Consider the following 14,306-nt stretch of genomic DNA (forward strand, 5'->3'; position numbering starts at 1 on the left):
CCTTTCAACCGAGAAATTCAATATCTAAGCCATGTGTAAAAACAGGGTCCAAAGTGTGCCCACCAGTGTGTGTTGGGCCAGAAATGTGTTGCTTAAAATCAAAGGACTCAGTGACATTTATAAATTCAGAGACAAATTACAATTAGTGCCATCAATACAAGAGTGTTAAGGCTGCTAAAAAAAGAGTCAAAAGAAAGATTCATCATTAATGGATTCTGAGGAATATAACTTTGAATAGTATGTTTGGAAACACTGATTGATCTCTGGGGATTCTTCAATTTTAATTCCCATCTCATTATTAATTGCAATTATAGATTGATCAGTATTCTTTTGTTGTAATTGGTGAGTCCAAATTTTTCCAGTCTTTTCACTGCACTCTTGTGTATTAATTTATTCCTAAGTTTTCAGCATTTTTTGTGGACAAGAGAGAGAATACTAGATACTCTTTTATCTCTTTGAAATTAATTTGACAAATCTTGAATCTGAAAAGGAGTAAGGTATTGAGACAGATTGAGAGTGTGTAGTTGGTATGCATAGGGTCATCAATATTCAGATCAGAGCATGATCTGATATTACTATTGCCTGATATTCACATTCTGTAACTAATGAAAGCAGTTCATTGTCTAGAAAAAAAGAATCAATGCGTGAATATGTTTTTATTGACCGGTGAATAGAAAGAGTAACTTCTGCTCCAACTTCTGTAGCGGACACCATCCTGTCTTCGCTGCAGTTTTCAGACATCATTAAACGCTGATTTTGCTTTTGCAACACTCAGTGGATAGTCAGGGAATATGAAGATCGTAGCTCTGTTGTATTGTAGTGATCCAGCTTCTCTGGCCCGGTGGAGGACTTCAAAGCAGTGTTGATAGTAGTGGAGCTTTGCTATTATGGCTAGGGGTTGCCATCCGGTCTCTTTGGTTGAAGAGCCCGATGAGATCTGTCAACCAGCAAAACATTATCCATTTTAAGAGTCTTTTTGATCAATTTTGAGACAGAGACCAGGGAGCTCCGCCTCATTTTGGTATATTGATGTTTGATCGTCTCAACCCCCTCCATGTCCAGGTACTTCTCCTGTAGGCTCACCACGTTTTTTTCAAGATTCTGCACGGTGTTCTGTAGGGATGTTATGTCATCCAAGCAGGCTGAGAGGCCCCTTTCCACATCTGACACTGTTGTTTTAATAGTGTCCAATTTGGAATGCAGCACTGTGGTGTTACTTGCAAGCTTCATTTTAACCACTGGTAATTCCGACTTAATCTCACCAAATTCCAGGAAACACAATGTCAGGACAGTTTCCTGACATTAGCTTCATGTTCATCATATCTGTCTGTAGAGTTCTCAACGGGCCTGAAAATTACAACCCGACCCGACCCGGCCCGTGGCTTTTAAAGCCCGGACCCGATGTAACCCGACACATCAACATGAATTATCTGCCCGAACCCGGCCCGCGGCCCGACGCCGCCGATCACCCCCCCACACCTTTTTTTTCTTCTCATACACGTATTATCATGACCAGCAGACGGGAATTCAAATCAACCTTTAATGTTCACGCCTTTTAACAATACAAACATGATGCACGTTGCACACAGCTGCCAGACTTTCTTTATGGTGAACAGCAGCGATGATTAATAAATGTTTTGGTTTTTTGTTTTTTTCACTGAGCGGAAAAAATTAAGCCCGAGGTCCGACCCGACCCGAGTCACTTGCTTATATTTTCGACCCGAACCCGGTCCGAACCCGCGGGTCCCGTCGGGTTTGTCGGGCCGACCCGACCCGTTGAGAACTCTATCTGTCTGCTCATCGGGTTCGGACATGTTCCTAGATGAGAGTCTTGGCGGCACTTTAGGTTATCGATGAGGGACGCCAAAAAAAGAGTTAAATCAAATTTCTTGCAGAGCACACCTGACACGCAACCTACTCCATTATCTGCTCGCTAGCATCCTCTGGGTGGTTTTAATCAGCAGCTGTACAGCCGTCCTGTCCTGGGCTGTGATGTGCCAGTTTGTGATGTTTCTAGTCAGGATGCTTTCTATGGCTCCTCTGTACATGTTGACGACAATTTGCGTAGTCCTTTTGACAAACCAACTAATAAACAGACAAGGGTTAAAGCATACCACCAAGGTAATAAATAAAAACTGTCCCAATGCTCTGGAACACAAAGATTTTTTAAGCCCCCTGAGGCATATGGGTGATTTGTGATCTTGTACTGTAAAAATAGAATTGACTTGACTTATAAACTGCTGGAATTGAACTAAAAAAATAACCTGCAATGAACTCTGTCATTGAGAAAAGAAGCAGGGTGAAAGAACATCTGATAATGATGAACTGAATTTTGAGGGTACATTTTATTTTCCCCTTATTGAAGTTATTTTTCCCATGTAAGTATTCATTTCAGTTGGACATATTTTTTTTCTCTTTCAATTTTAAACAGTTGGGACCCCACAGATAAAAGTGGAAAAGGACAGGTTGTAACGAATCAGCTGCTGCTGTTATGGCGGAGGCTGTAGCTGTGGCAATAACCGCGCCAGACTGAGGGTGGCAGTAGCATTCCCACCGTACCTCTGTGTCGACAGAGAAGAGGAGGAAAACCGTAAAGTGCCTGTTTACTTTGCTTTACGTCCACCGACAGTCGGTTGTCGGTAAAACGGGGTAGGGCCACCGTTCTCCGTCAAGCTAGCCGGAGTTTGACAAGAGAAAAGGCGATTGTGCCGCCAGAGTGAATGCAGCACCGCAGCTCAAGCACATTTCTGATGAGTCTGTCGATAATAAGCATTTTGTTTTGAACGTACTGACCGGAAGTTGTGTTTGTAACTGTCGGAGGTTTGACCCTGCTCAGGCCACAGTCAATGCAGATCCATAACGCTTGGCTGAATATAAAGCAGAAACGCAAGCTAACGGTACATGTATGTGATACTTAAAACACTGAAGGAACCGTGAAATTAAACACACATGGATCCCAACCGGATAATCCAGGCTCTGAAAGGGACTATCGACCCTAATCTGAGGATAGCGGCGGAGAATGAACTCAATCAGGTGGGTGAGCTGAAGTAGTTGTTTGTTTTTTGTTTGTTTGTGTATTCCGGGTAGGAGGCATCATGGACCGTTCTGGCCCAGAAATTATGCCGGTGTTCGTGGAAGAGGGGAGGCCGTGATTTTGGGATGTCGCTCGGCATCGGCCGGGTAATTCTTCAGCCCATGTTTGGGAGTTTTATATCAGGCCGGTGATCAGCAGTTTGACTGAACTGTTCCTCACACCGACTCAGTAAGCTGCGTCGAAGAACAATAGGCGTCAGATGTGACAGCCATCATGAACCAGCAGGAACTTTTTCATGTCAATACTAGAGTTCACTGAAGCACTTCAGAGCTCTGCTGCTGCTGCTGCTGCTGCTGTTTCAGTCAACAAATGGTCAGTTTAGGAGAAAAAAAGCGATCAGGCCCTCTAAATAACTGATTGATAAAAATGTGAATGGTTTATTGGATCATCGTTTGGCTCAAGCTTAATATCTATTCAAGCTTTTTTCTTACAGAAAATGGACCTGTGTTAGAAAATGTTAACTGATCATCATTCAGAAACACATTTACCTGTATGTCTGTTTACTTCACATTGCAATCGAGTTTCTGCATCATAACCACATCAATTTAGATATTAGATAGTTTAGTTTTATATTGATACATAGTTGAATGACTTACTATGGTCTTATATGATGTTCTCAAACCCATTTACTCACCTGTCTTAATTCCATTAGAAACTAAATTCTGGTGTTCTGCCAATCGAGCTGCACGGTGCTGGGCTGTGAGCACAGGTCCCACGAGAGGACATGGAGTCTGTTTCTGACAGTTTGGTCAAGAACATGCACACCAGTAGCTTGCTGGAGGTCATTTTGTAGGGCTCTGGCAGTGATCCTGAGCTGTGGAAATTTCTTGATTATAAGATGCATTGCAATGCGGACGTGGAAGATCCTAGTATTTTTTAAACCGACATCTACGACATGTCGGATTTTAGGAATCAACTGTCAACTGTGCCGTCCAACTCTGAGAGAGGTGTGTGCAGCAGAGTCAATACATGCCTTATCTTAAAGTTGTCATGTGAAACAATATTATTGTGGATTACAACAAGCGTGTAAGGTACTGCAGATGGATAAATGTTTTGTTTTGTGTAATGTTTATGTATTGAAAAGATGCAGCTTTTATGTTGTGGACTTATGTAGATGCCATACACTGAGATGCATCGAGAATGGTTTTGCATTTGAATCTTTAACGGATTAATTGTGATGGAATCGCGAGGCTAGTGAAGATTCACACCTTTTAGTGCTCCTCCTGTTCCTATTCTCACAAAGGCACAGATAGCGGTCCAGTTCTCCTCGTGTAACAGCCAGTCTCCTGGTACCTCCTCCATGCTTTTGAGACTGTGCTGGGAGACACAGCAAACCTTCTTGCAACCGCACGTATGAATGTGCCATCCTGGAGGAGCTGGATTACCTGTGCAACCTGATTGGGCTGCAGGTACCGCCTCATGCTACCGGTGGTGGCAAGTAGGGATGCTCCGATCAGCATTTTTGGGGGCCGATCCGATCACCGATCACAGGAATCATAAATCTACCGATACCGATCACCGATCACAGAATGGATTTTTGTTTGGCGCATTCTCAAATGGCGGATGAGATTAGTTGTATTAAATTGTCGTTGTTGGTTACCACCTCTTGGAATTTCGGCGTTGCATGTCTTGCAAACAGACAAAACAAATAATCAACCATCTACAGAACTTTTCAGTACGCTATTTTTCTACTTCTTCTTCTCATCATCATTATCATTAATTATTATTATTAATAATATTGTTTAAAGTGAGCCTCTTATCGTTTAACAGAAAAATACATCATACAAACAGCAGCAACTGAGTTATCACCTTTCTGTCATCACTAACATACTGTTGATAATCAAAGAAGCTCTGAGGCTTTGTTCTATATGTTATAATACAAGATTTCAGCATTGAGCTACAATCAGGCAACATTCATGACTCTGTACAGTCAAACTGACCAAACACTTCTTATTGATCATCGTTCCTGTAACCATGGTAACTCACGGTGCCAGAGGGGAGGGAGAGACGCTGAATGAAGCCGTTTACACAGATACACTGCAGACAAAGTCCAGACTATAGTTGTTATTTCACACATGTAGCACACAACAGGAGACTCTCCGTGTCAGACGAGTTCTCACGTGCTGACTAAACTCAGCTGATAACGTAGCAGCGCGACGAGTCCTTGCTAGCTGAGCAGCTAAACTTTAGCGCTGCTACGTGTTGAGATCCCGCCCTGTGTGGGTCACTACACTGTCATTGGTCAGGCGCGCACACGCTGTTAACGATACAATTGGCTGTAGAGTGTGACAATCTGTCAATAAGTTTGAATGACGGAAATCCGTCGTAGCAACGGAGAACTTTAATCCATGTATTTATATGCGATCGGCTTTTCTGATCTGCACTTTGAGAGCCCACCGATCAACCTGTTTAGGGTCCATATCGGCCGATGACGATCGGCGGCCGATCGATCGGAGCATCCCTAGTGGCAAGGACACTAGCAGAACCCAAAACTAGAGAAGAATCAGCCAGGAAGGATAAGGAGAGAGCAATTGTCTGTGGCCACCGCATGCAACACCATTACATTTTGGGGGTTAGGGGTTGTTGTCTTGCTTCTGCCTCTCCAGAGGCACCTGTTTTCACACCTGTTGTCACTTTCAAATGTACCAAAGCATGTGAAGATGATTCACAGTCACTTGTGCTTCCTAATTGGACAGATTGATATCCCTGAAGTTTAACTGACTTGGTGTATACTGTGACAGTATGGCTGGGAGGGTCAAAAAACAAAGACATTTCAGAAAATACAACATTTCTCATTTCAGAAAGCACACAGTTCCAGAAAGCACACAGTTCCACAAAACACAACGTTCCAGACAACACAACGTTCCAGAAAACAACTTTTCAAAAAACACAACATTTCAGAAAACGCATTATTTCAGGAAAAAAAAAACACCTTTCAGAAAACACAGCATTTCACATCTCAGAAAACACAACACCTACTGATAACACAGATGTCAAATGTACTATTATAATCATCTTTGTTTAAAAATATATTTTTTCTTAAAAAATGTTGGCCCTTTAAAGTTGTGTCCCAGATCTTTGTCAACTCCGTCAGATTTCTACAAAAGCATAATTTAATCAGGCATAAAAACGGTCAGCTATATCCTAAGGACCCCTGTTTCACTTTCTGGTTTCAAACAAAGGCAGGAATGCTGTTTAGGGACTGGTAAGCTTTCTATTTTCTGATAAATTCATGAAATAATATTGCTATCAGGTGTGTCTCAACCATAACAGGTCAACTCCGTTTCCCTTCTAAATCAAAACAGAATATGAATTGTGGTTTAAAAAGGTGTATTTTGATTAGCATTAAGAGAACTCTTAGCATCTTTCAAAAATAAAATGGCTACTCACTACAACTATGCTGTGAAGTGAAAAAAAGTGACATTTCGTCAACTCCGTAACACGTCAACTCCGTCAGATATTGCATCTTATGGAGTTGACATCTATGCTGACGGAGGTGACATAACTCTCAGTTCTCTTTAATAATTGAATAATGTGTTTGAAATCAGCACCTTATTTTCAATTAAATTATTTAAATACCATTACTACACTAATAAGTAAGTTTAATGGATGCATATCAATGACTAAGAAGGCTATTTACTTCAAAATGTTTCAGGTACAAATGGCTAAACACAACCTCTCATTAGAGGCGAAGAGGGCCAGAAACAGAGAGTATCAGAGAAAGAGAAGGGAGAGGATAAATAATCAGCCAGACAGAAAGGCAGAAGAACAACAAAGGGAGAGAGAAAAAGGGTTGTGGAGGGGAAAATAAAACAAGTAGGAGACATGACTGAGCAAGCAAGGAGATTCTAGGTTTTTAAGGTTTGTGTACTATTGTGTTTCATGTGACGTCAACTCCGTCAGTTGGCTGTCAACTCCGTCATAGAGTAGTCACCTCCGTCAGATGGACTTTTTCTGTGATATTCATGAAATATATGTTCATAATGGTTTATAAAATGAGTTCATGTCAATAAAAAGTGTCTTTGGTACACCTAATGTGTGTTCTTTGTGTTATAAATTATATTATATGTTGTTTATCACAAAGACAAATGACATTATCAACAAAAATTGTAAGTGGGCAACATTATAATTGTATTTATTTCTTGAATAAAAAGATATTAAACTTTTTGATTATACAGCTAATTAAATCATCATGTATTTAATACAACAAAAATCATTAAACATTTCCTTAATGTTTTATATTATAATACTATGACTTTTTGTGTGTCTGACGGAGTTGACAAAGTTCAAGTCCTCAGCTGCAAAAAGTGCTATTTAAGAAAAAATTAAATCACTGGGTGGTTGGCCCGTTACAAGGTTTAATAGCCAAGACTTTGATCTTTTAAAATATAGATCTATCAGGTGGTTGAGACACACCTGATAGCAATATTATTTCATGAATTTATCAGAAAATAGAAAGCTTACCAGTCCCTAAACAGCATTCCTGCCTTTCTTTTGAAAACAAGGTTTCAAATTTTCGAAAACACAACATTTCACATTACAGAAAACACATTTCACATTTCAGAATTCACATTTCAGAATACACATTTCTCATATCAGAATACACATTTCTTATTTCAGAAAACACAACATTTCACATTTCAGAAAACACATTTCACATTTCAGAAAACATTTTACATTTCAGAATACACATTTCCCATATCATAATACACATTTCACATTTAAGAAAACACAACATTTTACATTTCAGAAAACACAACCTTCACAATTCAGAAAACGCAAAATTTCACATTTCTGAAAATGCAACATTTCACATTTCAGAAAATGCAACATTTCTCATTTCAGAATACACATTTCTCATTTCAGAATACACAGTTCTCATTTTAGAATACACATTTATTGTGTGCTCTCAGTCTCAGTCCTAATTCTTCTGACAGGTCATTATTTTTCTGAAATGTTGTTGGTTTTTTTTTACCTTCAGGGCTCCCATAGTTTATCATGATCCCTGACATATATTTCAGTATTTTGAAATCTTCTCAAAAGCACTTCATAAATGCTTGTACTGGGAGACAAAATCAAATATCACAATGTTTTTGTCCACATACTCCAGTATTAATATTTTGACAACATTGTCGGAATGATTTTCGTACTTCAACAAAATATAACACAATGAGATTTCTGATCAATCATCAGTAATGTGGATATTATGATATTACATAAGTGGATAAAGGTTAGTATTAGAACAAGTAGAACAGTCTTGCAAGTTCAGAAAATAACCTCACTTTACTGTAAAGCAGCCTGTAAAACCATGAAAAACGGTATATTGTCTCATTTCATGATAAGAAATATAAAATGGATATATTTCCCAGCCCTAGCATTTTCAAAAATATTTTGTCATACACCACTCACACACGAGTGGAGAATATAAATGGTTAGATAACAAGGAGTTAGAAATACTCCACCTCTCCTTTTACTGGTTGTAATTTACGTTTAATTTAAGTATTCTCTGTGTGTTTTAGTCCTACAAGATCATCAACTTCGCTCCAACCCTGCTTCAGATCATTGTGTCTGAGCAGGTGGAGTTTCCTGTTCGACAGGCAGGTAAGAATTTAAAACATTACTGCTGTTGTTTTATGGACTGTGGTTTTGCATATCACTTATCATTGTGTTCAAATACTAGCCCTTTTCACACAGAGACTCCGCATTATCACTACAACAAAGGCTCCCCTTTACACTGCCTGTGTTTGTTCACATTGAACCAAGCAGCAGCGCTGCGGAACCAAAAGAGGCGTGACAGTACACGTCATGACGTTGACATCTGTGTGTTTTTTCTCAACGTGCTTTACCCCCGGTTTCCACCTGTTAATCTAGACATGATTTGGCCGACTGTTTAAATTAGTATGAATGCAGTTATAATGCGTTGTGATTAAGATCCTGATCCATCATGCATCCTGGAAAATGAAAAAGTTTTTTGCTCACAATGACATTACATAATCACCATCAGTAAACAGCTGACCCTGTCTAGCTCTCACTCGCCGGGAGGGATGCTGTTTTCTGGGGGAAAGTTCACTGAAGTCTAAGTCAGGAGGGCTCACAGTGTCTTATTTTTATGATACAAGTTGCCAGAGACATTAACTACAACAGCACAATAGTGGAAGGCGACAAAGACATGGTGAGCTAAAGTTTTTGCTCTAAATCATGTCACATAATCACCACCATTCAACTGCAGGAGCCGCCTGGCTCTACTGCCGGGGACAGACGCTGTTTTTCAGGCAGAAATGTGACGAAGAGTCGGTAGGACAGACAGGATGACACTTTTCCATGTAAGGATGCAGTATTTTTTTCCTCATATAAGTTGCCAAAGACAATACCATTTACTACATTACTGTCCTGTAACATTGCTTTGTGGGTTGAAGTATGGGTCATTTCTCTTTTATTTGACGACTGAAGGATCTGTTTAGCTGTCAGACTGTGAACACCATCAGACCGACACACCCCTGGTCCGAGCTGCCGGCTTTTCCATTCACACAGATGCCGTCTCACCTCTGTTGTGGCTTTGATACTACCTCCAGAGGCTGAATGAAACTGTCCCCCCTCTCCGCAGCTGTAACTTTCACAGAGAGGGCAAGGCAGAGTACCGGCACATGATTCTTGCATTAAAGATAATATAATGACACAGCTTTGGCCAAGGTTTTTAGAGTTGTTCTGATACCGGTGATGATCCGGTACAAAATGGAACTGCGCTACTTCCCAGCAGCATCTCTATTACCTGTATGCAACTTCACACATTTTTTGAGACCAACTAGATGGATACAGTGCAAAACTGTGTTTTTATGTGCATGTTTGCCCATTCCTCTGTGTGTGTGTGTGTGTGTGTGTGTGTGTGTGTGTGTGTGTGTGTTTAGCGGCCATCTACTTGAAGAACATGGTCAGTCAGTACTGGCAGGACAGGGAGCCGTCCCTGGGGGAGGTTGTCTTTCCCTTCAATATCCACGAGAACGACAGGCAGCAGATCAGAGACCACATAGTGGAGGGCATAATCCGCTGTCCAGAGTCCATACGGTACAGAGACTGAACGCATGCACGTTCACATGCACACACAAACACACAGCTTGATTCTACCGTTTACCTCTCATGAAAAGCATCATTAAAATCTAAATTCAACACTTAGATTTTACAGGTGCAGCATCTTAAAACTTCCCGTTCCTCTGTGACAGGGCCCAACCAGTCTGTGACGGGTCTGTGAAGCAATCTTATGTAAAACAAAACAAAGGCAAAAGTCCCTGTTGAGTCTGCCTTGAATGCTCCAGAAATCGTGGGATTTCCCAAGCTGGATAAATACTGCACATATAAACAAAAAAATGCTTAGCTAGCTCGAGGTTGTTATAACTAAAATACCATGTAAACTACCATGTATCTGCAAACTAACTTCAGAGTGTAGAAAAAATATCAATGTAATAATTTCCAAAATCCACAATATGTTTTAACCTAATGAAAAACTCTGCTTGAATCCATATTTGTTGGTGTTTAGCCTTCCAAAAACAACTGTTGGCACTGTGGCAAAAAAAAATGTTTGCCGTCGGATTTTTGCGCACGCACCTGACGGCATGGTCTAACTGCTTGGTCGGTGATCATATTTGTATTTGAAATATTTGGTTTGTAAAGTTCACTGGGTGTGGGTGGTTACAAGACACGTGAACTGTGACACATTTTCAGCAGATTGATTGTCATTGCACTGTAAAATTGTTTCTGATATTTTTATCAGAAATTCCTCACGCAGTGGCAGATGATAATCAGTTTATAAAAGTGTGTTCACTTTGGCCATCCCAACAGGCCTCCCAGACCCCCACACTCCTCTGGCGGCTGCAGGGCTGTTGAACCAATTACAGAATTTTGTCCTGCATTTTGTCAGCGTGCGTCCACAGACACACAGAGCTCAAACAGATCTTGCGTGCGCTTTCTCTAAACCCCAATCAAACTGTCTAAACTTGGCGGTGCTGATAAAATACAAAACAAGAATTTGTTACTACACTACCTATTCATCCCCTAACATGCTATGAGGAACACTGTTAGTGAAGTGCTTAGCTAAAATAGAGAAAGCTCATGAACCGGAAATCCCCGCTATTTTGTTTATGTACTGTGAAAACAGAGGCTAAAAAACTGTGGAACTGTAAAACAAGATGGTGATGAAATGTAATACAATGTTGTTTGATATCAGCTGGGGAAAAACACGGACTCCCTTTCTCTGTTTGCTCTGGTTATGTAGCATAACAATTTCAAAAATAGCAATGGGTGGCAGTGAGTGGCAATCGACTGGGAACCGGCTGGCAGTTGGCTAGTAGCTGAAAGACCTTTGGTTGGAAGGGGAAAATCAAGGCGGCTGCATCTGTAACTTGGATGTGAAATTTTTCAACTTTCGTGTACATTTTATGAAGGGCACAGTGGGTGCCTGAGTGATATGCACACACTGAGTGAACATATCTGGTAACTGACTGATGCAATATGTTTTTATGTTCTTGCTCTGTCTGTAGCGCCCAGCTGACCATGTGTCTGCGAGCCATCATCAAACACGACTTCCCCGGCCGCTGGACCGCCATAGTGGACAAGATCGGCATGTACCTGCAGTCTCAGAACAGTGGCAGCTGGTACGGCAGCCTGTTGGCTCTCTACCAGCTGGTCAAAACATATGAGTGAGTAACCTGTAAATGTTCCTCTGTTTCACCTCACTGCCCTGAACATCCCTCCTGGGGAGCTAATAGCCCTCTCATCACAACTACAGATTATTTTAGTGCCATTGTTAATGATGGTCTGAGGTCATCTTAGTGTTAAATTGCTATTGGGAAACACCCATATTTATACTTGGCTTATCTAAAGATTAGAGTTTATAGACTGTATTCACACGGCGACCATTTTACTTGGATGTCATGCTCAGGGTGGAAAGCTCAAATGCTGGGATAATTTTGCTGTGTTTCAGGTTGCAAGTCATATAAACAAAGGCAATCTGACAAATTGTTGTCATTTTACTGCTTCTCAATTGATCAGCAATTGAAATGACAAGTGATAGTGATTGAGAGACACCTCATGGCAGAAATTACATACTGTGTGTTTAAAGAAGGATGCTGGAAGGAAGCACAAACTCTTATTTCCATCCAGCAGCTCTTATTACAATATATATTAAGATACTCATTTGTGTTTTTACTCTATGTGTGTACCACAGGTACAGGAAAGCGGATGAGAGGGAGCCATTGCTGGCAGCAATGCAGATCTTCCTGCCGAGGGTTCAGCAGCTCATCGCCCAGCTGCTGCCAGACTCCACTATCTTCTCTGTCCTCATCCAGAAACAAATCCTCAAGATCTTCCACGCTCTCGTACAGGTGTGTGTGTGTGTGTGTGTGTGTGTGTGTGGAAACATATTATACACTGCCTGACCTAAATTAAAGTCACTGCCTGGATTTAACAAAGCAAACAGGTAAGAGCCTTCCACTGGATAATTACTGCAGTGATTAATATGTATCAACTTGATGCCAACAACTTTTTCAACGCTAACTGATGCAGTGAGTAGCTTCTCATTTCTTAAACAACCACGTCGGACGACAGATCCTGTGGTCCTGGCAAAGATGTTACTCTGTTTCAGAAGGGTCAAACTATTGGCCTGCATCACGTAAGGAAAACAACTAAGGAGATTATTAAAACTACTAAAATTGGGTTAGGAACTGTCCAACGCATTATTAAAACCTGGAAGGATAGTGGTGAACCATCATCTTCGAGGAAGAATTGCAGTCGGAAAAAATCTTGTTATTTAATTATCGTGATCGGAGATCACTTAAACATTTGGTGAAATCAAATGGTAAAAATGTAATAGTGAAAGTAAGAGCATTTCCACACGCACAATGTGAAGAGAACTCAGGGACTGGGACTAAACTGCTGCATAGCCCAAAGAAAACCACTTATCAGTGAGGCTAATCTGAAAATAAGGCTTCAATTTACTAGAGAGCATAAAGATTGGTGTCTGGAGCAATGGAAAAAGGTCATGTGGTCTGATGAGCCCAGATTTACCCTGTTCCAGAGTGATGGGCGCATCAGGGTAAGAAGAGAGGCGGATGAAGTGATGCACCCATCATGCCTAGTGCCTACTGTACAAGCCTATGGGGGCAGTGTTATGATCTGGGGTTGATTCAGTTGGTCAGGTCTCGGTTCAGCAATGTCATGTGCCCAGAAAGTGAGGTCAGCTGACTACCTGAATATACTGAATGACCAGTTTTCTCCATCAATGGATTTTTTCTTCCTTGATGGCACGGGCATATTCCAATAACAATGCCACGATTCATCGGCCTCAAATTGTGAAAGAGTGGTTCAGGGAGCATGAGTCCAGAGCCCTGTTGAGAATCTTTGAGATGTGCTCGAGAAGACTTTACGCAGCGGCCCGACTCTCCCATCATTAAAAAAAGATCTTGGTGAAAAATGAATGCAACTCTGGATGGAAATAAATGTTGTGACATTGCATAAGCTTATCAAAACAATACCATGGCGAATGCATGCCGTAATCATAGTTAAAGGCGGTCCAAAGAAATATAAGGCTGTGTGACTTTTTTTGAGGCAGGGCAGTGTATTTAGACCACTGGAATCAATTTAGACCTTCAAACTGGATTGCTTGATCTGCCATCTTAAATTCTCTGCAATACATTCATTGCTATATCACCATCTCTCATATAGCACGCAAAGAAAAACAGTTTAATAAACCAGGAAACGCTGTTAATGAGCCAGTTTTAGGATGTTGAGGAGATTCTTGGATCTCTGGTCGGATCAGGCTATAATTTTTTTTCCATTGCTGGATGGAAAAGAAGTAAGAGAAAAAAAAACTTGCAGTGGTAAGGACAACTTAATTTGTCAGACTGACACATTTCGGCATGTTGCCATCATTTGGTGCATTAAAAAAAGCCGACAGATTAACATTCACCTGCAGAAAATATTAAACTAACGTTTAATGGCGGTGAGGACACGCACCCCTTACGTTTATGACAGTCATTCATAGAGACGCACTAACCTGTGAGAGAACAGAAAATAGTCCTCTTCTTCATATTGTGGCTTTACTACTGTTCTTCAACATTGACAGTGCTTAGTCTCTCACACCAGGTGACAGATATATGCTGTATGGTTTATTTGTTAAAGGAATAGTTGACTCTAAAACAAAATTCAGTCATTATCGACTCAC

General features: G+C 40.8%; 1 protein-coding gene across 4 annotated transcripts in view; it reads left to right on the forward strand.

Moving 5' to 3' along the window:
• Positions 1-2,573: 2,573 nt before the first annotated feature.
• ipo8 (importin 8) overlaps positions 2,574-14,306 on the forward strand; it is a gene marked incomplete at its 3' end in the record, with an annotated part of 44,817 nt that continues 33,084 nt past the window's right edge. Inside the window, exons 1-5 of one of the 4 annotated variants that reach the window (XM_084346300.1) lie at positions 2,574-3,033; positions 8,614-8,695; positions 10,000-10,156; positions 11,626-11,784; positions 12,312-12,468. In XM_084346300.1, the coding sequence (XP_084202426.1) occupies positions 2,950-3,033; positions 8,614-8,695; positions 10,000-10,156; positions 11,626-11,784; positions 12,312-12,468 (639 nt within the window). In that variant the 5' untranslated portion in view covers positions 2,574-2,949. The remainder of the gene's footprint in view (positions 3,034-8,613; positions 8,696-9,999; positions 10,157-11,625; positions 11,785-12,311; positions 12,469-14,306) is intronic. The other 3 variants (XM_084346302.1, XM_084346301.1, XM_084346303.1) reach the window with 3 other exon arrangements.

This window comes from Pagrus pagrus (assembly GCF_965226575.1).
Source record: "Pagrus pagrus genome assembly, chromosome: 23".
NCBI lineage: Eukaryota > Metazoa > Chordata > Actinopteri > Spariformes > Sparidae > Pagrus > Pagrus pagrus.